The sequence below is a fragment of the Papio anubis genome, chromosome 2 (genome assembly GCF_008728515.1).
Source record: "Papio anubis isolate 15944 chromosome 2, Panubis1.0, whole genome shotgun sequence".
Taxonomy (NCBI): Eukaryota; Metazoa; Chordata; class Mammalia; order Primates; family Cercopithecidae; genus Papio; species Papio anubis.
In genome coordinates, this window is record NC_044977.1 from 65,829,661 (window position 1) to 65,855,547 (window position 25,887).

The 25,887-nt window shown below is 36.6% G+C and overlaps 1 protein-coding gene across 4 annotated transcripts in view; it reads left to right on the forward strand.

The window, feature by feature from the left end:
• CNTN3 (contactin 3) overlaps positions 1-6,985 on the forward strand; it is a 346,250-nt gene extending 339,265 nt beyond the window's left edge. For all 4 annotated transcript variants that reach the window (XM_009200333.4, XM_017955288.3, XM_017955289.3 and 1 more), the window contains exons 21-23: positions 2,119-2,231; positions 2,848-3,016; positions 5,008-6,985. In XM_009200333.4, coding sequence (XP_009198597.3) covers positions 2,119-2,231; positions 2,848-3,016; positions 5,008-5,108 — 383 coding nt within the window. In that variant the 3' untranslated portion in view covers positions 5,109-6,985. The remainder of the gene's footprint in view (positions 1-2,118; positions 2,232-2,847; positions 3,017-5,007) is intronic.
• Positions 6,986-25,887: the final 18,902 nt, after the last annotated feature.

A 25,887-nucleotide genomic window follows, 5' to 3' on the forward strand; every position in this document is an offset into this window, starting at 1 on the left:
TTAAAGCATGTTCTGTAATGCCTAACACATTGTAGATGTGTACTAAATATTAGTTACTAATAATACCATTTTGAACATGGGTGAAAGTTTATCTGGTCCAAAATTTCCCAAATACTGTTATTCTTACCAGTGGTGGTAAGAGTTGATTTTAAGGTAGTTCGTGAGCATTATTAAAATTGAAAATTTTTGTATTAGGCATTAAATTCATTTATTTTAGAGAGTGCCCAAAAATGTAACTAGCACATCAAGCTAATTATTATGTGAATATTATTGAGATGAAGGTAAAATAGATGTTTAATTTTTCTTAAACCAAATTATTTTTTTAAATAGACAAAAATGATACATATGACTATCTGATGTTTAGAAAACAGTAGTATGATTCAAAAAGAACAAAATTCAACCCTATTATTTCTTTTTTCTTTTCCTTTTTTTGTTTTTTTTTTCTCTTTTTGTCATTTCAAAAAGTATTCATTTCAAGCTGAACTCATTCAGCCCACCTATTTTGTGACTCATACAAGATAAACCCCAGTGTTGTATTTGCAGTCATTTCTCCCTGAAGGCTGATGTTGGTATAGGTGATTTAACCAAAATTACTTAAACTTTCTGTAACCTCCAAACACACACCTTTTGTTAGAACAAACCATGCTGTGGTATAGCTCAGCTGCATCAAACCAAACCTGTCCTTTTATAGTGCTGTCAGGCCACAGGGAATCACTGGCTTTGGGAAAATGTTCTAAAAATTGTACATTCATATTATTTGAGTAACTAGAATATGGTCATTAGTATTTCAACCCCAAGCAGCTGCTATCATTTTTTGTTGTTATTATCAGAGCATTGCAGCTCAGACAATCTTAGCTGACCTAAACTCATTGTGAATACCCACATCACATAATTTTAAAGGCAACATAGAAATATGTTAAAAGACACAATAAGCAAAAGAAATCCACGGGAATTCAATCTTGTTTGGTATCATTAGACTCATAAATGTATTTGAATTCTTCCTATCTGTAAGTTCAGCTGTATTTCCCCTATGGCATGAGTCAATGATGTTTAGAAATTTCTCCGGATAGCCAATGTTTTATATCATTTTTCCATTATAAATTCAGTTAGCCAAATCACATTCTGTGGTTACAAATACAACATATTTCAACACTGGGGGCAATTGTGATGCTGTTGTTGGATGAATAATATTATGTTTGTTGTTGTTATTGACAAGAAACTGATTTTTCCAGTGCCCTGTGTTGCTATTGACAAATGCTATCAGCCATCCCTCAACACCTTCACCCCTTAGCATGAGTTTACAGTCCAGTGTTCATGAAAAGGAACTAAATTATGAATCTAAGTTTAGAAACTGCAGAGTTTCATTAATACTCTAATGGAATTCTCATTAACTTTTTAGCATTTTGCCTTATTTTTCTCAAAAATTGATTTAAGCCTGAAGAACGAAGACTTTAAAATATAGACTCTCTTGCAATTTTTCATGTGTATAGCTATTACTCCACGGGAATAAATCTAAGTAATTCTTATTTTTGATTGCTTCACATTTTGCCCATCTTATCATATAAGGCTGGCTCCAAAATCATGTACACTTCATTTCACACAACTTTAATCTGTCCATTTGGCAATTTCTTCCAGCCTCTGTACGCGTCAAAATAAGTCCCGCAGCCTTCCTTTCTTGGTTTAGGAACAAGCGGCCCTCTAGTGGTAGATAAAGGAATTTCCTTATCTCCCCTATCAACGTGTTTTCAAGGAGACATAAGCAAAATAAGTGTGAAATTCTCTAAAGTATATGATGAGTATGATAAAATGAATTATCTCACACATTAATTGAAATGCCTTTTTTGGGACTTTTATTTTAGATTCAGGGGTACATGTGCAGGTTTGTTACATGAATAAATTACGTGTCATATGGGTTTGGTGCATGAATGAAATACCTTTCTAAAAAAAAAAGGAAATTTATATACTGTTATTTTTTTCTGATTTCATCTATTACACCAAGCATTACCAAAGGCATCCCAGTCTACTTCCACTAGCTTCCTGTAATAGCCATCATCTCCTCCGTGTAAAATATCACTTCTTGTACTTCAATCTGTTTTAATTCTCATTTTGCATTTCAAGCTCCCAGTCAGCCACCAGGAAATGTTGTTTGGAATGCCACAGACACTAAAGTGTTACTTAATTGGGAGCAAGTTAAAGCCATGGAGAATGAGTCAGAAGTAACAGGATATAAAGTAAGTTTTCTCATTTGCAATGCTTCATTTTCGTAATTTTGGCAGTACTTTTCAAGAGAAGCTAGGTATAAGTGAATTTTTCTATATATTGATATGGTTTATGTAATCTAATTTTGACAAAGATACCAAACTTTCCATAAAATGGGTAATTTTTCAAAATGTCTTCTTAAATGTGGTTTCAAGTGAAAGAATTCTGTTCAAGTGAGAATTTTGGACACAATGTTTCCAAATTGTGTGTTAGTTTGCTACTATTGATGCTCACCTATATACTACTTAAAAATAAATAAATAAAAATATTGGCTGTGATTCCATGGTCAGGCATTCAAGGCCCATACACTATGTCCCTGCCTTATCTGTCCAGCCTCATAACTACACAGCCTAACTGGGCTTTTCCATGGGAGAAGTTCACTCTTCCCAAGCCTCCCTGATTTTGAGAACCTGGTGATTCTGCCATGTGCTAACCTCTAATCCAAGACTTACAATTAGAGTCATGAATGAATCTTACATTCTAGTGGATATAGAAAGACAAAATTCATTAATTTCAGAGTGACAAGTTCTATGAAGAAAACAAAAAGCGGCAATATAACAAGTAAGTGTATTTGTTCATGCATTTTAGGTTTTCTATAGGACTAGCAGTCAAAATAACGTACAAGTACTGAACACAAATAAAACTTCAGCTGAACTTTTGCTGCCCATTAAAGAGGACTACATTATTGAAGTCAAGGCCACAACAGATGGAGGGGATGGGACCAGTAGTGAACAGATCAGGATTCCACGAATAACCAGTAAGTTGGTTGAAGCCATTATTTACTTTATTGATATCAGGTTACTCTCCCCCATAGTGAGTCAATCAGTGTCCCTCTGTCCATTCTTTCTTACCAGCAAACCTTTCATCCAAATGCCGGTAAGGTTTTGGTAGGTGAGACGAGGGCAAGAGGAACCCCTCAAGAGTGGTGCAAAATAGGGAGAAAAAAATGAGGGCATGAAGAAAAGATGTAAAAAAATATTTAGCAAAACTTCCTTTAATTTGATTTTTTTTCCTCATTCTGAGTTTTACTTAAATTTGCCTTTGGATCTCCTATAAAAGCAGAATTCCCTAATCACTTTTTAAGATCTTTAATAATCTAGTTATTTGCCTCCTACAAATTATAGATAAATCTTATCAATTCTTTAAATAGAATGATTAACATTGTCAAAGTCCTAAACCACTTACCTGTGCCAAACTAAAAGACTCCTTAAAAATTATTCTCCTGGCTTCCAAGGAGGTTCATATTAATTTTTCCTTTCCAAATCCAAGTAAAACCTATTTTACTATGGAAATTATATGTTTAGAGTTGGAAGCAGGCTTTGGTATGCATATTTTATCAACTGCCAATGCTAGAATAAATTTTATCCTCACTTTTAAATCCCAGGTCTGGAGTTCTCTGGCCTCAGTTTAGCTATTGTAGAGCCCATTTTGACTTCGTATGCTATTCTATAGTTCTTAGTGACATAAATGACTTTGTTCCCTGTTTCCATTCATTTAGCATGGCCTAGTCTATAGTATTGGGCAATCAGGACTGAAACTTTTGTCTTTAATCTTGGAAAACAAAATGGCAGACATTAGTAACTGAAGAGAAAGGGAAATAGAAAACTTGGAGGAATTTTATCTTTCTGTAAAACCATAAAGACTGCCATACTTAGACTAAAACAAACAAAGCTATACTAAGAAAACAGGAACTACTTATTTCAGAACTAAGTTCTGCGATGTAAAAGTCTACAGAACCCATCTTGGACTACAGAACTCTCTAAAACTGTATGCACTTCAATAGAGCAAAACTAGAAATTAAGTTTATTATTACTGTTAATTTAGATTTTGAAATAATGAATATGTGCTTCTTGTTCCCTGAATGGTGCAAGGCATAGAGTTAGCATTATAATATGGGCAAAGTGGCAATTTTAAAAGAAATAGGTTCTAGGCTTTTGCAGGGACAGATGTTATTTTAGCATTTTAGGGCTGCTGAGTCAAGAGTAGCCTTTTCAACTGACATCTGCTGTCTTGCTGAGCTTGCAAGTGACCACACAGGGCCATCTCTATGAAAATGGAGCTTTTATTTATTGCTTTTTAAAAGATGATGTTTTATATTATGTGTAATAATTTATCTGGAAATGCATAAAATAGAAACAAGCACAGACTCTTCAAACCCTTACCAATGAAGCATTGTTTAATTAAACCATTGAATTATCTCAAAGTTGTTTGTGATCAAGTATAATTGTTTTCATAATGATTAAGTTGTTTTTCCAATTTCAATTAAAGTTAAATAATAGTAGATGAACAAAGCCTAGAATCATTTAAGAAAACTTAAAACATATTACTGTTTTTATAGTTACTCTTGGCAACTAGTATATGCTGCATTGGTAAATAAAATGAAGGCTAATAACAACTTGTGGTGCCAGCATAGGTTCATGTAGTGATTCGGTTTTAATAGGAGAGGTATTGCTTTTACTGTGTGTCTTAGTCCCTTTTGGCTTCTCTAACAAAATTACATAGACAGGTGGCTTATAAACAACAGAAACTTAATTCTTGCAGTTCTGGAGGGGAGTCTGAGAAGCCCAAGGTCAAGTTGCTGGCAGATTCAGTGTCACCTCTCAAAGGCCCTCACCTCCTAATACTCTGACATTGAGGGTTAGGATTTCAACAAAGAATTTGGGGGGAACACCACAAACATCCAGTCTCTAGCACCCTGATTACATATTGTACAATCCTTATTAATGAGCTGTTCATCATCTTTGACAGGTATGGATGCAAGAGGATCCACTTCAGCCATCTCGAATGTTCACCCTATGTCAAGTTATCTGCCTATAGTACTGTTCTTTATTGTATATGCCCTGTGGTGATATTAGCTCCTTTTTATTATTTATTGGAAAGTTATTTCATTACCAAAAATGTGCTTTCATGAAATGCAGTGATTATGCATGTTTTTTTCAACTCTTATTTTTAACTTTCTACTTCATTATAGGTAAATATGAATATAATTAAAAAAACAGTAAATCCTTTTAGGGGAATCTGAAATGCCTTAATATTAACTTGATAAACCAAAGGAATTTACATATTACATACTTCAGACTTTTGATATAAATGTTCTTTAGCTATGAGTTTAAGCACTGCCTATGGATAAAGACTCACACACTCTCACATGTACACACACATGCATGAGAACTTCTTTTTACATTGAAAGACTCTTTCATTTAATTCAAATGCTCTTTTCCCATTATAATAGCATTATTTGGAAGACTTAACCAGTATCCATTTGAAATGCTGATTTAAGTCCCCAAGGATGAAACATACATTTTAAAAATTATCTTGTTGGAGAGGAGTGGCATGTGATTCAAAAGAGCATTGTTGGAAAATGCTACTCTGGGGCTGAGAAGAATGGTGTTTGGTTTGGTATACTGCTAAATGGTTGTAAGACTCTACAAATCACTCTGCTGTCTGTACCTCTCAATTATTCCTCTATAAAATATAGAGATAATAATACCTATCTGATCAGCCTTTGCCCATGAATTAATTTTTAAAAGATAAAGAAGGAAGTATGAAAGTGCTTTGTCACCCCAAATGCAATGGACCCGTGCAAAATATTAGTATGAATTTATTTAATCACATCAAAGTCATGAAGACCAGCCAGATTTTCAAGCTTCATTCTGTTTCATTCAGTTACATTCTAAAATTGTTTCATTCAGTTACATTCTAAAATTCAAATGATCACATTTTTTTGTTTCTCAAAAAAAAAAAGTTTTTTTTTTAAATTAAAAAAGGAATTGTTTCCTTCACAGCTATGAACAAGCTTTCAGGTTTCATTAAAACCAAGAGGAAAAAATCAGGAATGACCTGAATCTCAACCCAAATATTAAACAAAATCCACAAAATCCCTCATTTCAATTTCCAGTTCCATTAAGGGACTCTCTCTTTTTGGATGGCAGAGATGGTTTTTTAATGAAATCCCACCATCTATCTCAGTGAGTCTGGCAGACTTTTTAGTTCCTGAGTTAAATTTGTAATAGAACCAAGGCGATGCTGCTGACTTTGATATGTATGACTCAATCTTTCAACATGTGGTTTTCAAAAAATTGTTGAAGACATGACTTCATAGCAATATATAAAGAATAAATTAAAATCGACAGATTGAGTATTCAACATTGCAAAATCAATTTTTTACCTATTTCCTACCAATTTCACATTTTGCAGGAACTTGTTCATATTTCCAACGATATCAGAATTTGAAAACAGTTCAGATATCAAGAAAGATTAAAAATTAGGGAAATTCTGATATCACCATAAAGCAGTATTTTACATTTAGAGATTACGTTTAAGATAAAGTCATCATACACAAAAAGAATAAATATTTATAACTTTCTCTATAAGGTCCATATATACTGTATATATTGAAACAATCTGAATGACTAGTAGATTTCATATGACCATTGTTATTTCCAGTCAAAAGTAGGGAAACACTTTCTCCAATACTTGTATTTTATGCTACATGTAATGAAGTTGGACCTTTTTATTATTTAGTAATTCCTATATGTTCCTATACTTTTTATTTCCAAGATGACTGCTCTATTGTTTCATGTTGTTTCTAGCAATATATCTCCATGAGATATGTACTTTGTTTCATATTGAAAAGTATAAAATTTATCTTTCAATTCCTGTGTGTGTATCCTATGGTTATCTGTATGTATTATTTTCTATTCTAATAAAATTTATAACAAGCAAATGCATGCGCAGTATTAACTGTGGTATCGTGAATGCCTACAGGGGGAATAGGAGACTACCATAATAGTTACGCTAAGGCTATCGTTTCTTAAACTTTTCAGCCAACATTTAACTTTTCCATCTTTTAGCAGGATATTTAAAAATATTTTTATGTCCTACTGACTTAGTACAATCAGCAATTTGAGACAATGACCTGTACATTACAGGTGTTTCAGCTGTGGGGAGAAGTTGAAGAACGGGGAAGCAGAAAATTCACCTAATAGAATTATGGTATCTAATTTTGTCTGACTTTATTTGATTACAAATGTCTACTCCCACATTTTTGACAAGTATTTTCTTAAAATTAATATCAATGCATTAAGTTGTTCATAGACTGTCTCATTGGTATCAGTGTTAGAGACTTGCTTTTAAATAATCCTTATGATAGATATCCTAAATATTTCCAACATTTTAGTGGAAGATGTTTTTAAACAGTTTCAAATGTTATTGTTGATGTGAGGAGAAGGACAGCTAAAATACCAATCATTTTCTTACATGATAATTGAAAGATTTGTTTAGAGGCAAGAAAATTAAGTGGGAAAACTATGTTATAGGGGTTGTATCTGGGTGTGCATGTGTGTGAGTCTAGATTTAAGCACAGTGGTAATGGGTGCATTAGTACACCTTAATGAAGGGGAATGACCCAGAAAATGTGCAGAAACAGATTATAGCACTGAAACGGTGTTAATGTCCTCTCTCCTGCAGAAGGCAAGGCTGATTGGCATGGCAAAATCAGAAAGTCAGCTTTGAATCATACCGCCTTCTAAATAACACCTTTATGTATTTCTGGCCGTGTGCTCTTATTCAAGTTCCATGGCTTCTCTAAGCCTTAGTTTCTCTATCTCCTGAATGGAGGCCATCCTAGCATTTTCCTCTCACAGTGGTCAGATCTCCAGCCAATGCTAAACTCTGTGCTGACATGTTCTCTTGTGAACTGAAGTGATTGGTGTTACCCATGTCAAGGGCTGAGAGGCAGTAAATGAAATGTGTGTGGATGCTTAGAGCCATCATCTTCCCATCAGTAGGCAAATGTATATAATGGAAGACAGGAGACAACCCCTTGAAGGGGGATGTCTTTGCTTTTAAATTTTTTAACTCTCTTTAGATCTTATTCTGCTGAGAAGAAAACTATGATTCCAGGAGTTTCTAGGAGATAGGGTAAAGCGATTCTGGAATCAGATTATTTTGTCATTGAAATATAACATTGATAATATTAAATAACATATATTTCCATGCCAGACTCTGAGATAAGCACTTTGTGTTTGCTAAATTAATCCTCACAATAATCTCATTAATGGCAGGGGCAAGTGCTCACACCTGTAATCCCAGTGGTTTGAGAGGCCAAAGCAGAAGGGTGACTTGAGGCCAGGAGTTCAAGACCAGTCTGGGCAACACTGCGAGACCTCATCTCTATAAAAAGTAAAAAATAAAATTTAAAAAATCCCATTAGTTAGGGTCCATTATCAAGCCTGTTTTACAGATGAGGAAACCGGCTTAGGACAATTAGTTGCATAAGCACATCCTAGCAAGGATGTAATGAAATGGGATTCTAACCTACACACTTTGGCTGCAACCTCTGAGCTCTATGCATGATTAGACTCTTAATCCTGCTTGAAATCAGATTTGCCAGATCTAGAGATTCTGAGTAAGCATCTCTAGTATCAATTTGCACTGTACTTTGTTCTATTATTTATCATATTTTAAATTGGGGAACTAAAAATATGTGAATTCTTCCTTTAGCTATTGTAAATTTTGATATTCTCTAATTCTTACACCAAAAGCTATCCAAGATAAAACTGACTCAGATCCAGAATTCTTTAAATAAATAGTATGCAAAAATTTAAACTTTCATTATATATTTTTTAAAAATTTGAAGATGTTGTGTGTTGATTTGCAATAGTTTCATTATTTTCCGTGAAAACCACACAGTTTAATTCAGTGACATAAATAGAATGCAAAATGATTAGGATGTTACATGTTCTTTTTTCCCAATTAAAATCCCCCCTGCTGTCTCATAGTCTCATAATGCCGGCTTTTTTTATTTAAAATTAATCTTAATTGGGTTCATTTTTTCTAAAGTATTTTACCCTTTTTAAAAATGAAAATTGCACTGATATTCATTATAATTTGGATACACTTCAGTAAATATTAGAGGTAAAATCAACTCACAGCAGCAATTACAAAATTAGCAATTAGTAAATTGTACCATTCTTTTGAAAGAAAATATGTAAACAGATTGGGATATGGTTCATTTAAATCGTTAGGTTTTTCTACTGTTTTTATTTGAGCCCAGTGCCCTAATTCAACATGTCTTGCTTTACTTGTAGGTGATAATTACCTCTTGAACTTGCATGGAGAATTAATGCATGCATATTGAATTAAACTTGTAAGTAAATAATGCATTTGTTATTTGTCAGTCTTCATTCTTATTCTTTATTCTTACTCTGCCTGCTGAAATTATCTTAGAGCCTGAGAATTCTATTTTAATCATGAATACTGTGAGGAAGAGCAAGAATTAGGTGCTGTATAATTGGACATTACCTGGAAAATACAGAGAGTAATGATAAGGATGGCAAATTCATGGCTTTACTTTGGCATTTGACAGTAGAATGTGACAGAAAGCTAATGTGAAATGTATATCTAGACTGGCTAATGAGGAAGTGGAAAATGTCCATTCAATGTGATGATTGTATTGGTATTTCCAAAGCATCCAGGCAAAATTGGCTTCCCATCCAAAGCTAAACTTCAAAGATCGTGCAGTGAAATATTCATTGGGATCCTAATCCCTGGCACAGTACTCTTATTGTGCAGGACTCATCTTTATGTGCTCAGCACATATTTGTTAAATTAAACCTGTGGATTTGTCATCATTTTCTCTCACTGTCTCTTATTTTGTTTGCTTAATTTTTCCTTCTGTGCTGCCTCTAGAAATAATAAGATATGATGATTAAGAGAATAAGAGGCATTATAAAATTTATTTGAAATAAATATAGGCCATCTGCATAGAGAAAATTAACAAATTGGTTCCCAGTCATTGATGTGGGTTGGAATCCTAGCCATGTTCCTAAATAATTGTGTGACTTTGGGCAAGCAGGTGAATTCCTCCAAGACAAAAAATCTTCATCTCTAAATGCCACCAATAAAAAGACCTGCCCTGGAGAATTGTCATGAGGAATTACATGATCTAATCACAGAAAACTGTCATCATAGCTTGACTCATGGGTACTCAGTAACATTGTCTAACTTAATAATATTACTGTTATTAGGCTTTAAATTCTGAATCATTGTTTAAGGGTCTATTGTCAAATACACATAATAACAGTATCCATCTGAAAGGATAGTTCGTTCATCCAGAGTTTCAGATGAATCACTTATCTTGGGACTAGTGATATGACAAGTCTCCTTCCCTCAGAGACCTTACATTCTAGCGATAAAGCAGGGGGACGGGGCTAGAGAGAAATTTGAGGGTGAAAAAGGTATACGCCCAGGCCGAGTATGGTGGCTCATGCCTGTAATCCCAGCACTTTGGGAGGCCAAGGCAGGCCGATCACTTGAGCTCAGGAGTCCAAAACCAGCCTCAGCAGCATGGCAAAGCCTCATCTCTACAAAAAATACAAAAATTAGCGAGACATGATGGTGTGCACCTGTGGTCTCAACTACTCAGGAGGCTGAGTTGGGAGGATTGCTTGCACCTGGAAGGCAGACGTTGCCGCGAACTGTAATCACACCACTGCACTCCAGCCTGGGTGAGAGTGAAACCCTGTCTCATAAAATATATATGTGTGTGTATGTGTGTATGCCCAAGTAGTTGTGAGGACTAAAGTATGTTTATAGAGCTTTGAGCACAATACCGGGCACACAAAAGAGCTCAGTCTATACGGGCTGTAATCCTTATTCTCTCAAAGCAGGACCCAGATGGCCAATATCTGATGATGTTACCACAAATGACAGCCAGCAATCTTATTCTGAAGGACATTATTTAGAAAGATGATTGATCAGAGATTCAAAGCGCCACTTGTGTTTTAGGAATGCTTCTGCCTTTAAGTAAATAAAGCCCTTACATGATTCGAAGTGTCCCTCGTGAATTATAGTAATGGAACGGAAACAAGTCACTTGACCTGGCAAATCTGGTCTAGGGTGCACAGAAGTTCTGAGTGCCAGTCTGAAGAGTCCGAGGGGCTGAGAAATTTTACAGAGTCTTGGCACAGAGCAATATATTGAGTAAAAGGAAGTCATGCGAAGAATGTCTAATAGGTGCCCCCTTTTTGAGAAGAGAGTACTGTTCTCATGTTCTTACCTGCAGCAGTTTACCTCCAACTGCCAGGGCTACTACCCTTGAGTGACAGACAAGGTCCTGTTGGGATTGGAAGCTCTAAAGGTGATCTTTTTGGCTTCTATTGCCATATGAACAAAAGCCATCTCCCTTCAAAAATTAAACACAGTTTGTCTCTGTGCAACCTCTGGCCATGCCCTTTCTGTAGGAAAAGCCCATTTCTTCCTTCTGCCACCCCTCCTGTAAAAGAGGAGATGGTAAGAATTGTGAAAAGAATCTGGGGGAGGCAGTGAGGAAGAATCTGGTTGCCTCATTCCATCACTCAGAAGATTCATTTCATAGTAATGAACTAATCTTAGGAGGGAGAGAACAGTGGATGTGGGTCAAGATTTGAGTCTAAAGAAAAGGCAAAGGGGAAAATCAGTGGAAGTTCTCTTCTCCAACGTAATCATGATTGAAAATATTTCACTCGTTTTCAGACATTCACCTTTCACTGAAAAGTCATTCAAAGAGAATTTTCTTTAAAATAACACATCCTCATACTTCTACACACGAGACTACGAGACTCATTAAGTCCTACAGAGAGCATTCTGTTTACAGCCACCATGCTGTTTAAAAGGCAGCCAGCAGGCTACAGGTGTTTCTGATGCTGGATGAGCCCCAGCTGCTAAGGAGAGAAGTTGGAACTTAGAATGCTCCCAAGCAACTGGCAGTGACTTGCTGCAGATGGGAACTTGCCTGGGGGAAGATTTTCCAGATCTGAGCAACATATTGGTGGTAAGAAAATTATGCAGAGCTGTGAGCTCAGCAATCTAGTCTTGGTAGTTACACATAAATTGTATTTTAGGAATGATGACAGAGCAGAGTTTGGGAAATGATTAAGATTATGTGCTTTGGGCCGGGCGCGGTAGCTCACGCCTGTAATCCCAGCACTTTGGGAGGCTGAGGCGGGCGGATCACCTGAGGTCAGGAGTTTGAGACCAGCTTGGCTAACTGAAACGCCGTTTCTACTAAAAATACAAAAATAAAAAATAAAAATTAGCCAGGCATGGTGACACACGCATGTAATCTCAGCTACTCGGGAGGCTGAGGCAGGAGAATCACTTAAACCCGGGAGGCAGAGGTTGCAGTAAGCCGAGATCGCGCCGTTGTACTCCAGCTTAGGCAACAAAAGTGAAACTTCGTCTAAAAAAAAAAAGATTATGTGCTTTGGAATCAGCCAGCAAGTCTTGACTGTGTTACTCATTTGCATTGTGCTTTAGAGTAAGTTACTTAACCACTTTAAATTTCTTCCCTCGCATATAGAATGTAAGTGAGAAGTGTCTGCCTCTATTGCATAATAATTGCGCATGCGCTCTCTCTCTCATATATATACACATATATATACTCTCTCATATATATTAGTATATATGAGAGAGTGAGTATAATATATAAAGTAATACATATATAAAGTTATTATGACAGCACCTGGACAAGTAAGCCCTCATATTCCATACTTATATTCAATTTCCTTTCTTTTTTTTTTTCTTTTGAGATGGAGTCTTGCTCTGTTTTCCAGGCTGGAGTGCAGTGGCTCAATCTGGGCTCACTCCAGCCTCCACCTCCCAGGTTGAATCAATTCTGCCTCAGCCTCTCGAGTAGCTGGGATTACAGATGCCCTCTACCACACCTGGCTATTTTTTGTATTTTTAACAGAAATGGGTTTTCACCATGTTGATAGGCTGGTCTTGACCTCCTGACCTCAAGTGACCTGCCCACCTTGGCCTCCCAAAGTGCTGGGATTACCGGCTGAGCCACTGCACCCAGCCTTCTATTTGATTTTTGTTTTTCTCTCATTATTCAGAATATTGCAGGAATTAGAAGGTTGGTGCCAGATTCTTAATACTTCAAATGCTTTATGCATCTTATTCTGTATTTTATATCATTTTTATTGATCCCCTTTGTAGACTTGCTTGCTACTCAAGATGAAAACTGACATGGCAAATGCCAGATTGAAAGGAGATGCCCACAGCTTTTTGTGAGGTTCAAAGGGGAGATCAAAAAGGAGAAATTTCCTTCTTTCCTTTACTCCTCAGGAACAAGTCCCCCAAATGGTCATATGTAAATAATGTTAGGGCCATGAGTCCCCAAGCATTCAACTCCAATTATTCTTCCTTGAGACTGCATGGTATTAGTAAAAGAAAAAAAAAAAAACTACATAGGAAAACATTAGACAGTTTCCTCCCTCGTCTGTCATAGCATCTTCAGATCTTGGTGCTTTCGTTGTCGTAAAGCCTTTGTAGGTAAAGAGAAAATTGACTTTTAGATACCCTCACCTTTTCATGAGTAAAACATGCATGACATCTTGGCACAGAGTCAGCCTTATTTATATTTGTGGGGTGTTTTTGAAAATTTGAGCTAGACGCATATGAAAACAGAGTTTAAGTTCAACATTATGATTTCAAGAATAGTTCCTTAATTAAGCATATCAATCTGATCATTTTTCTTTTTCATGGACAAACATCAGATCCATTGTCACTTTCTAAATGATTAGTCACTTTCCTACACACAGAAAATCCCAGGAAGCTTTTCAGCCATTAGACTAACTGCCTGGAAATAGAAAGTCTTTGAAATCCTTCCCAGCAGCATGTTTTGAGTCTCTTTTTCTTTTTAAATGTTTATGTTTTTTTAATTGACAAAATAACTGTACATATTCATGGGGTACAATGTGATGTTTTGATACATGTATACATTGTGGAATGATTAAATCAGACTAATTGATATAGTCATCAGGTCTCACACTTATTACTTTGTAATGAGAACATTTAAAATCCACTCTTTTAGCAATTTTGAAATATACAGTACACTCATATTAATATTCTTATAGTCACCATGCTGCACAATAGATCACTAGAACTTAGTCCCCCTGTCTATTTGAACTTTATGCCCTTTGACTAACATCCCCTCTTTCTTTGGTAGTTTCTTGAGTGTCCAGTGTTCTCTGGGCCCAGAGAGGCCCTGTGCATAGTTGCTTGTGATAGATGGGTGATCTTGCTGTCACAGAGGTTTAGAAATGCCAGCTTGTCCTACAACTTCCTGTACAAGGACATCAAAGGCTATGAACTGGGTACTGCTGCGTGGTAGACACTGGAGTATATATGGAAATGCCTTATTCAGAGAATTATCTTTAAGAAAATTGTAACAGAAGAGTGAGGAATGTGTTATCAGGTATTCTGTCTATATTAGAATTTTTTAAACCTTTCTAAGTATCAAAATTGGACCCCTCCCTAGCTCTTTCGAATCAAAGTTTGTCAGGTAGAGGCAAAAAGTCTACAGATTTTCAGCTAATGAGTCAGATTTGGTATCCAATGTCCTAAAAAGCAAACAAATGAAAAGTATATAAAACAAGACAAGAATATTTAATAATAAAAATAACATACAAAGTAAAATCAGACATCAAGATTAAGATCTGTAAAGGAATGAGTCTAATGAAAACACTGCCTTTTAGATTTAAGAGTTTAAAAACTGAGATGTACAACAATATTTGTGCTAAGTAGTATGCAAAGGATATTTAATGCATTGTTGTCTGTGAGAGAAAAACTATTGAGAACAATCTAAATTCCTCAAAAAGGGAAAAGATCAAATATGAGACAATAAATGTATGCTATGGATTAACATACAGAAGTTTAAAAGAAATCTGCATGTGAAAAGTAAGCAAGGCAAGCTGAATATGTTGCCATTTATGGAATAGCTGTAAATAATATTCCCACAGGTATACATTCATGTAAGAAAAGCATAGATAGAACAGTATGGAAGGAAATGCATTAAACTGGTATTAGTGGTTACTTCTGGTATGGAATGGCTGTATTGGGATTACAAGTTATAGTCTAAGGTATATTTTGCCTTATCCAAACTGCTTCTATTAAAGCATTCACCTTAATTAAAATGATGCATTGTATACTTTGTTATTTGCTTAGGTGTATATAAAAAGTGGTGTAACAGTATTACAAAGTTATGATAAATAAGCAAGATTCATGGAATGTAAGCATAAAGCGTCTTTTTTTTTTTGGTCTCAGCACCCATTTAAATGTAGTTCATGATGTTAATTGTTTCTCTCCTACTGAATGAAATTTCTGGCAAGTCCAATGTTATGTCTGGTCACTTTTAAGTGTTCTAGACCATAAAATTAAGTTTCTAGCCTAAATTAATCCCAACAAAACAATGCAAAGCACCTCCCCTCTCTCAGCTCAGGTCTTTTGCTGTCTAGCCATCTCAGTGAGGGAGGTGGGCTTAGTTATTTCTTCATCTGGAATTGCTCTCACTAACCATCGCTTCTTATCAGAAAAGGGGTGAGGACAAAGGAAGGCACTTAGTGTATCAGTACCTACTGGGCATTTGTTTCCTCAATTTGTGACTGTGCCAGATTAAAGATGACTGAAAATTCTTGACACAACCCCATCAAAAGATGACGTCATTTCCCTCCTTTTCCATCTGAATTGGCCAGTAGCTGCTTTGTCCAATGTAGTGTGATGAAAGTGATGTGAGCCTAGCCTAGCTAGTACTGAGCCTAGCTTTTAAAAGAGCTGGCACCTCCCATGTTTGTCTCTCGGGCCCCTGAACTGCCATATAAGATATCTGGCTGTCTTGTTGTCACCATCCTGGGGGAATCTCAAGGACCATGGAGAGTCCATTGAGGTCACTTTCATGGGTTCTTTGGAGACATCATTCTACCCACCACCCTATCTACGGAACAGCTATTAAATACTTTGCCTAAGGAACTCCATAGTCCCTTTGTCCTCCTCACCATGAGACATTTTGGATCTATTCATCCAGCTTATTTTTGCTGATCTTTGTTGATTCCTCAGGTGGCGTTTAGAGATAAGATTAAAGACACCATGTGTTTTCTTACAAGGTCCCCATTGTATCCAAGCAATGCGCTGGGTATTCATTGCCTCACAAACTCAAAATTTGCAAGTGAGACCAATGTAGCAGCAGCAGATTTTTGTTCTGTTCCAACTCCGAAAGGCTGGCTGGACTATTTGTCCTATACAAATAGCTTCATATAGGAAATACTTATCCACTGGGATGTCAAAATGCAGGTGGTCCCCAAAGTGGTTTGAAGCTTCTCTCTCAGATTGAGGTAAAGGGAAAGAAATTCATTTTCTTCCTAACTAGGGGAAGAGGAATGGTTATGAGAGTCAGACTCCAAACCCTCTAAAAAAAGTTCTCTATTCTCTCACCCCTAAACGTTTTATGCTAATGTTGGGACTCAGAAACTGATACCCTAAAATATGATGCTTTGACATGCTGAACTGAAGAAGCAGCATAAAGGTCTCTAACAATTCCCACCCCAACCGCCCCACATACCTCACCTCCTGTCTTTCAATCCTCGGTGTCTCCCAAAGCACAGGATGAAGTTGTACTCTGAGGTTCCCTTATCTGCCTAAAGCCTGGATCTGCCAAAGAAGAAAACAGTTACCTTTGGTCCCTTCTCTGAGTTTTCCTTAGCTGAACTCATATCGCAGGAAGGAAGACTAAAATCTGTCAATGCATCTGGACAGACTTTTGTTACAAACCATTGTCTGCTCCGCGGGCCCAAGAGACTTTGTCTCAAGCCATTGTATGTTCCTTAAGTCCATTAAGCTCCCTTAAAATTTACTTACTTTCCCCCTAAAATCATCCACCCTTCCAGTCTGTGTTTCCCCTCAGAAATAGGGTATATAACCCTCTGTACCCCAGTGCATGGTAGGGCAATCCCTCTGTGATTTTCATTCCATGCACGTTAATAAATATGTATGCCTTTTCTCCTCTTAATCTGCCTTTTGTCAGCTGATTTTCTGTGAACCTTCAGAAGGTAAAGGGGAAGTTTTATCTTGGCCCATACGCATATTTAGCATGAATCAAGAGTTTGAGTCACAAAGCTCGTTTTGCCCATTCTGTTTCAAAGTCTCACATGGTGGTCAAATTCCACACTCTAAAAAGTGGAATCAGTGGTCCACAGATCGGGCCAGGTGCAATGGCTCACACCTGTAATGCTGACACTTTAGAAAGTCGAGGCAGGCTGATTGCTTGAGTCCAGGAGTTTGAGACCAGCCTGGGCAACATAGCAAAACTCCAGCTCTACAAAAAATTAGCTGGGTGTAGTGGTGTGTGCCTGTAGTCCCAGCTACTCTGGAGGCTGAGGTGGGAGGATTGCTTGAGCTGAGGAGAAAGAGGCTGCAGTGAGCCATGCTCATGCTGCTTTACTCCAGCCTGGGTGACAGAGCAATCCCTTGTCTCAAAAACAAACAAAACACTGTAGACCTCATCTCAGATTTATATTTTAGATTCTAATTCCATAACATTTTCCTCTTGGTTGGCTTGAGCCTGTTTTTATTATGGGGCTACAAGCATGGTAGCAGGTGAAGTAATGCCAACCGAGGCAGGAGTCTTAAGGAAAAAACAAAACAAAACATTTTGTCCTCTCCAGTCCTTAAAGCCAAGAAGGTAGACTAAGATAAGACTTGAAATACAGGGTTTCCTCATTGGTTTACACATACAAATGCTTGGTGATATAAGCAGAAATTTTTCCTTTTCGAATTTTTAATCGTTCTTGGACCCAAATAAAAAAGGACAGAGACAGGCTCTGAATCTGAATGATATAATAAAGCACAAGCCAGACCTGCATCTCTAGGCAAAGGGGGCAAATGCAGAATTTTCTTTTGGAAATATCTGGTGATTAGTCAGAACAGGTCAGAGACGTTCTGAAATGCTTGCTTCAAAGGAAGCCCTGAAATCAAATTAAGCCTGCTAGGTAAAGCATGAAGAAAAGATGTGTTATACAAAATTTGAGTGTTGTGAAAATATTTTTTTTGTTTGTTTTACTCACCCTTTCTTTCTTCCAAAAATATTCTTTAACTTTTAAGCTTTAATCTCTAAAGATCTGGGACAGCATAAAATATACACAACTGAAACGGAAAAGAGAATATTAAAGACTGAATACAGAAATTATACTGACATTTAACTAAAGTTAGTTAAGCCGTACAGGAGTATATAATAATTGGTGCTGTACAGATAGCAAAGAATAAAATATATTTGAATAAAGAGTAAATAGACTGTAAATGTCTTACATAAAAATTAAAAATATTTCAGAAATGGAAATGCTTTTTCTTTTTTCTAATTCTGGGGTGACCTAAAAGACAATGGAAATGCTTCTGTTGAGTGTTTGTGTTTACAAATACAGCAAGTGCTTATGTTTCTGACAATGTTAGTTTGAAAAGCTTCTTTAAATTTGACTTGTCAGTGTAAAAATATCACTTGACTTGCAAAGCAATTGTCAAATATATTGCATAGATACGCTGGACATTTCATAGCTATCTAGTCTAAAAGCTAATTTTATCCTTAAGAATTATTGGAAATCAAATTTAGATAGTGTGCTGGAAAAGGGTAAACTTTTCTCTTTATTGTGAGAATGTAAAAGTTGAAAACATCTGTCAGGCAGTGGTGCCTCGGAATTAACTTCAGACAATCAGAGATGAAGTTTGGCATGAGAGCAAGCATTAATCTGACAGGTTTATGTCAAAAATAATTAACAATGTATGATTTGGGGAAGACAAATAGGTTTGTAGACAGCCAAACCTTAAGAAAATATATTTTCTTTTTTCACGGTAATATGGATTTTTCTATTTACATTTGAAAAGTTTATTTCTATTATGTATTTATATACCAAAATGTGTAGTCCTTATTTATTTAATAAATTGTGCCTTTAACATTTCACTAGTGGCTCATAAAAGCATCTGATGATGGTTTATTCTGCACTGCCATGTTTACTTAGAAATTGGGTATGTATTTAACTCTTGAAAAGCATTCCATAAATACCATCTATAATAAGAGTTATCGGAGCATATATTGATTATTGGTTTGTCTATCTACTCAAATGTCGGTAACTATCTGTAGAGCAGTGAGTGCATTTTATTCATCTTTATATGTCTGGCATATAGCATACTGCTTGGTAATTGGTAGACAATGAATAAATTAAAAATTAATAAAATGAATGAATGAATGAATGAGAGTTCCAGATCACTCTCTTCCATCACTCAGTCAGAGGTAATCTTTTCTGTCGCTTCCCGTACTCATCTTTAATAACTGACATTTCTGCATGAATAATGGGGAAAGATGTTTTTTCTCTTAATTAACCAAGCACTACATAGTTTCTCTTTCCTCCAACAAGAGACAGAAGTTAAACTAAGATTCATAAATGATTAAGCACAGTGGTAAAATTTACAGTGTCTTTTAAAACTAAGCCCAGGATATGACTTGCTGAAATATTCTTGATTCTATGGTCTGTTGAGGTCAATGATTTTAGATTACCTAATCTTCAAAATGAGGATAATAGTCCTAGCAATTCAATAAAGTTATGAGAATTCACATAGAATTCATGTAAAGCACAAAGCACAGAGTCTGACATGTATAGGAGCTCAGTAAATAGTTGTTATTAACTGTGACTTGATGTTTTGAAAGAGGATGCTTCACATCAGGCTCCTATTGAGATCAGAGAAAACAAGTTACAGAAAAACTCATTCTGTTCTTAGACTCTCCTATGCCTTTTTAGCATAAACAAAAGGTTTGTTTTTCTTTCCATTTTCATTATTGCAATATTACTTCTATGTTTTCTTACCTATATTTAATGTCTCATTGTCCATATAATATTTTCAAGAAATACTCAATAAGGACCTGGGACTTTGATTATAAAACATCTAGTGTGGCTTTGTGGTGTCTATGTTTGGGAAGCTTAGTCTTAATTCCTTCTATGGTTAACAACCTCTCATCTTTTGACCGGGCACAGTGGCTCAATGACTGTAATCCTAGCACTTTGGGAGCCAAAGTGGACAGATCACTTGAGCCCAGGAGTTTGAGACCGGCCTGGACAACATGGCAAAATCCTGTTTTTACCAAAAATACAAAAATTAGCTGGGCATGGTGGCACAATTGTGGTCCCTGCTACTCAGGATGCTGAGGTGGGAGGATTGCTGACGCCTGGGAGGTGGAGGTTGCAGTGAGCCAAGATCGCACGACTGCACTCCAACCTGGTTGACAGGGTGAGACCTTATCTCAGAAAAAATTTTTAAAAAAATGTGTGTGTGTGTGTGCACATTCATGCACACATGTGTAAGTGCACACATGTGTAGACTTTATATTGTTGTGATATCCTTGGCTCTGCAGAACTATAATCCTTCATCTGTGACTCATTTATTAATGAATATCTGATTATCTATTGTGGATGGCTGTTTGTGTAGGTACTGGGAAATGGCAATTAGCAAGAAAAATTATATTTCTGTCTTCATGGAGCTTCCATTCCATAAGTAATAGGCATTAAACGAATGACCAAAAAATTAGTTGAATAACTGTAGACTGTTGAAGAATATAAACAGAAGTGGAATAATAATGGCAATGGGAGGAAAGTCAGGTGAGATGGGAGATTTCAGCAAACAAGCTAAAATATGAGAGTTTCTCTCTCTCTCTCTCTCTCTCTCTCTCTCTCATCTGTCTCTTTCTCTCTTTCTCTCTCTCTCTCTGTCTCTCTCTCATTATGCATTTCTCTAGTTAACATGTCTTTTGTTATACAGGTGTCAGCCATGACCCTCTAATGATGAAGAGAAAAGATACCTCCTTTCTTCCCCTACATTTGTATTGATGAATTTAATGGGGAAGAAATGCGATACCAGAAATAAAGGATGCCTACTTACCCTGTTTTTGTTTTGTTTTTGCTTGGAAGCCCAAAGTAAAACTTACAAGCTAATTCATTTTAGATCATTAAAAAAAAATACCTGTAGGATAATCCATGAAGACATTTCCTTTTAATGTATACTTGGTCTTGTGATTTATACCACAGTTATAAACATTGCCTTCTTTTTATGTCGATTGTATACCATTTTAAACAAAAATCTAGAAATTTATCCTGCCTTTATAGCAAGTTAACATTTTCGGTCCAAAGTTAATTTTCATCTTTTTTTTCTTTTTTCAAGTCCTATTTCTTTTTTTTTTTTTTTTTTTTTTTAATACTTTAAGTTCTAGGGTACATGTGCACAATGTGCAGGTTTGTTACATATGTATACATGTGCCATGCTGGTGTGCTGCACCCATTAACATGTCATTTACATTAGGTATATCTCCTAATGCTATCCCTCCCTCCTCCCCCCTCCCCATAATAGGCCCCGGTGTGTGATGTTCCCCTTCCAGAGTCCCAAGTGATCTCATTGTTCAATTCCCAACTATGAGTGAGAACATGCGGTGTTTGGTTTTCTGTTCTTGCGATAGTTTGCTGAGAATGATGGTTTCCAGCTGCATCCATGTCCCTACAAAGGACACAAACTCATCCTTTTTTATGGCTACATAGTATTCCATGGTGTATGTGTGCCACATTTTCTTAATCCAGTCTGTCACTGATGGACATTTGGGTTGATTCCAAGTCTTTGCTATTGTGAATAGTGCCACAATAAACATATGTGTGCATGTGTCTTTATAGCAGCATGATTTATAATCCTTTGGGTATATACCCAGTAATGGGATGGCTGGGTCAAATGGTATTTCTAGTTCTAGATCCTTGAGGAATCACCACACTGTTTTCCACAATGATTGAACCAGTTTACAGTCCCACCAACAGTGTAAAAGTGTTCCTGTTTCTCCACATCTTCTCCAGCACCTGTTGTTTCCTGACTTTTTAATGATTGCCATTCTAACTGGTGTGAGATGGTACCTCATTGTGGTTTTGATTTGCATTTCTCTGATGGCCAGTGATGATGAGCATTTTTTCATGTGTCTGTTAGCTGTATAAATGTCTTCTTTTGAGAAGTGTCTGTTCATATCCTTTGCCCACTTTTTGATGGGGTTGTTTTTTTCTTGTCAATTTGTTTGAGTTCTTTGTAGATTCTGGATATTAGCCCTTTGTCAGATGAGTAGATTGCAAAAATTTTCTTCCATTCTGTAGGTTGCCTGTTCACTCTGATGGTAGTTTCTTTTGCTGTGCAGAAGCTCTTTAGTTTAATGAGATCCCATTTGTCAATTTTGGCTTTTGCTGCCGTTGCTTTTGGTGTTTTAGACATGAAGTCCTTGCCCATGCCTATGTCCTGAATGGTATTGCCCAGGTTTTCTTCTAGGGATTTTATAGTTTTAGGTCTAACATTTAAGTCTCTAATCCATCTTGAATTAATTTTCGTATAAGGAGTAAGGAAAGGATCCAGTTTCAGCTTTCTACTTATGGCTAGCCAATTTTCCCAGCACCATTTATTAAATAGGGAATCCTTTCCCCATTTCTTGTTTCTCTCAGGTTTGTCAAAGATCAGATGGCTGTAGATGTGTGGTATTATTTCTGAGGGCTCTGTTCTGTTCCATTGGTCTATAGCTCTGTTTTGGTACCACTACCATGCTGTTTTGGTTACTGTAACCTTGTAGTATAGTTTGAACTCAGGTAGCATGATGCCTCCAGTTTTGTTCTTTTGGCTTAGGATTGTCTTGGAGATGCGGGCTCTTTTTTGGTTCCATATGAACTTTAAAGCAGTTTTTTCCAATTCTGTGAAGAAAGGCATTGGTAGCTTAATGGGGATGGTATTGAATCTATAAATTACCTTGGGCAGTATGGCCATTTTCATGATATTGATTCTTCCTATCCATGAGCAGGGTATGTTCTTCCATTTCTTTGTGTCCTCTTTTATTTCACTGAGCAGTGGTTTGTAGTTCTTCTTGAACAGGTCCTTCACATCCCTTGTAAGTTGGATTCCTAGGTATTTTATTCTCTTTGAAGCAGTTGTGAATGGGAGTTCAATCATGATTTGGCTCTCTGTTTGTTTGTTACTGGTTCATAAGAATGCTTGTGATTTTTGCACATTGATTTTGTATCCTGAGACTTTGCTGAAATTGCTTATCAGCTTAAAGAGATTTTGGGCTGAGACGATGGGGTTTCCTAAATATACAATCATGTCATCTGCAAACAGGGAAAATTTGACTTCTTCTTTTCCTAATTGAATACCCTTTATTTCTTTCTCTTACCTGATTGCCCTAGCCAGAACTTCTAACTCTGTGTTGAATAGGAGTGGTGAGAGAGGGCATCCCTGTCTTGGGCCAGTTTTCAAAGGGAATGCTTCCAGTTTTTGCCCATTCAGTATGATATTGGCTGTGGGTTTGTCATAAATAGCTCTTATTATTTTGAGATACGTTCCATCAATACCAAATTTGTTGAGATATTTTAGCATGAAGGGCTGTTGAATTTTATCAAAGGCCTTTTCTGCATCTATTGAGATAATCATGTGGTTTTTGTCTTTGGTTCTGTTTATATGCTGGATTACATTTATTAACTTGCATATGTTGAACCAGCTTTGCATCCCAGGGATGAAGCCCACTTGATCATGGTGGATAAGCTTTTTGATGTGCTGCTGGTTTCAGTTTGCCAGTATTTTATTGAGGATTTTTGCATCGATGTTCATCAGGGATATTGGTCTAAAATTCTCTTTTTTTGTTGTATCTCTGCCAGGCTTTGGTATCAGGATGATGTTGGCCTCATAAAATGAGTTAGGGAGGATTCCCTCTTTTCCTATCGATTGGAATAGTTTCAGAAGGAATGGTACCAGCTCTTCCTTGTACCTCTGGTAGAATTCAGCTGTGAATCCGTCTGTTCCTGGACTTTTTTTGGTTGGTAGGCTATTAATTATTGCCTCAATTTCAGAGCCTGTTATTGGTCTATTCAGGGATTCAGCTTCTTCCTGGTTTAGTCTTGGGAGACTGTATGTGTCTAGGAATTTATCCATTTCTTCTAGGTTTTCTAGTTTATTTGCGTAGAGGTGTTTACAGTATTCTCTAATGGTAGTTTGTATTTCTGTGGGGTCGGTGGTGATATCCCCTTTATCATTTTTTATTGCATCTATTTGATTCTTCTCTCTTTTTTTCTTTATTAGTCTTGCTAGCGGTCTATCAATTTTGTTGATCTTTTCAAAATACCAGCTCCTGGATTCATTGATTTTTTGAAGAGTTTTTGTGTCTCTATCTCCTTCAGTTCTGCTCTGATCTTAGTTATTCTTGCCTTCTGCTAGCTTTTGAATGTGTTTGCTCTTGCTTTTCTAGTTCTTTTAATTGTGATGTTAGGGTGTCAATTTTAGATCTTTCCTGCTTTCTGTTGTGGGCATTTAGTACTATAAATTTGCCTTTACACACTGCTTTAAATGTGTCCCAGAGATTCTGGTATGTTGTATCTTTGTTCTCATTGGTTTCAAAGAACATCTTTATTTCTGCCTTCATTTTGTTATTTGCCTGGTAGTCATTCAGGAGCAGGTTGTTCCGTTTCCATGTAGTTAAGCAGTTTTGACTGAGTTTCTTAGTCCTGAGCTCTAGTTTGATTGCTCTGTGGTCTGAGAGACAGTTTGTTATAATTTCTGTTCTTGTACATTTGCTGAGGAGTGCTTTACTTCCAATTATGTGGTCAATTTTGGAATAAGTGTGATGTGGTGCTGAGAAGAATGTATATTCTGTTGATTTGGGGTGGAGAGTTCTATAGATGTCTATTATGTCTGCTTACTGCAGAGATGAGTTCAATTCCTGGATATCCTTGTTAACTTTCTGTCTCGTTGATCTGTCTAATGTTGACAGTGGAGTGTTGAAGTCTCCCCTTATTATTGTATGGGAGTCTAAGTCTCTTTGTAAGTCTCTAAGGACTTGCTTTATGAATCTGGGTGCTCCTATATTGGGTGCATATATATTTAGGATAGTTAGCTCTTCCTGTTGAATTGATCCCTTTACCATTATGTAATGGCTTTCTTTGTCTCTTTTGATCTTTGATGGTTTAAAGTCTGTTTTATCAGAGACTGGTATTGCAACCCCTGCTTTTTTTTGTTCTCCATTTGCTTGATAGATCTTCCTCCATCCCTTTATTTTGAGTCTATGTATGTCTCTGCATGTGAGATGGGTCTCCTGATTACAGCAAACTGATGGGTCTTGACTCTTTATCCAGTTTTCCAGGCTGTATCTTTTAATTGGATCATTTAGTCCATTTACATTTAAGGTTAATATTGTTATGTGTGAACTTGATCGTGTCATTATGATATTAGCTGGTTATTTTGCTCATTAGTTGATGCAGTTTCTTCCTAGCATCGATGGTCTTTACATTTTGGCATGTTTTTGCAATGACTGGTACCGGTTGTTCCTTTCCAGGTTTAGTACTTCCTTTAGGATCTCTTGTAGGTCAGGCCTGGTGGTGACAAAATCTCTAAGCATTTGCTTGCCTGTAAAGGATTTTATTTCTCCTTTACTTATGAAACGTAGTTTGGCTCAATATGAAATTCTGGGTTGAAAATTCTTTTGTTTAAGAATGTTGAATATTGGCCCCCACTCTCTTCTGGCTTGTAGAGTTTCTGCCGAGAGATCTGTTTTTAGTCTGATGGGCTTCCCTTTGTGGGTAACTTGACCTTTTTCTCTGGCTGCCCTTAACATTTTTTCCTTCATTTCAACTTTGGTGAATCTGATAATTATGTGTCTTGGAGTTGCTCTTCTCGTGGAGTATCTTTGTGGCGTTCTCTGTATTTCCTGAATTTGAATGTTGGGCTGCCTTGCTAGGTTGGGGAAGTTCTCCTGAATAATATCCTACAGAG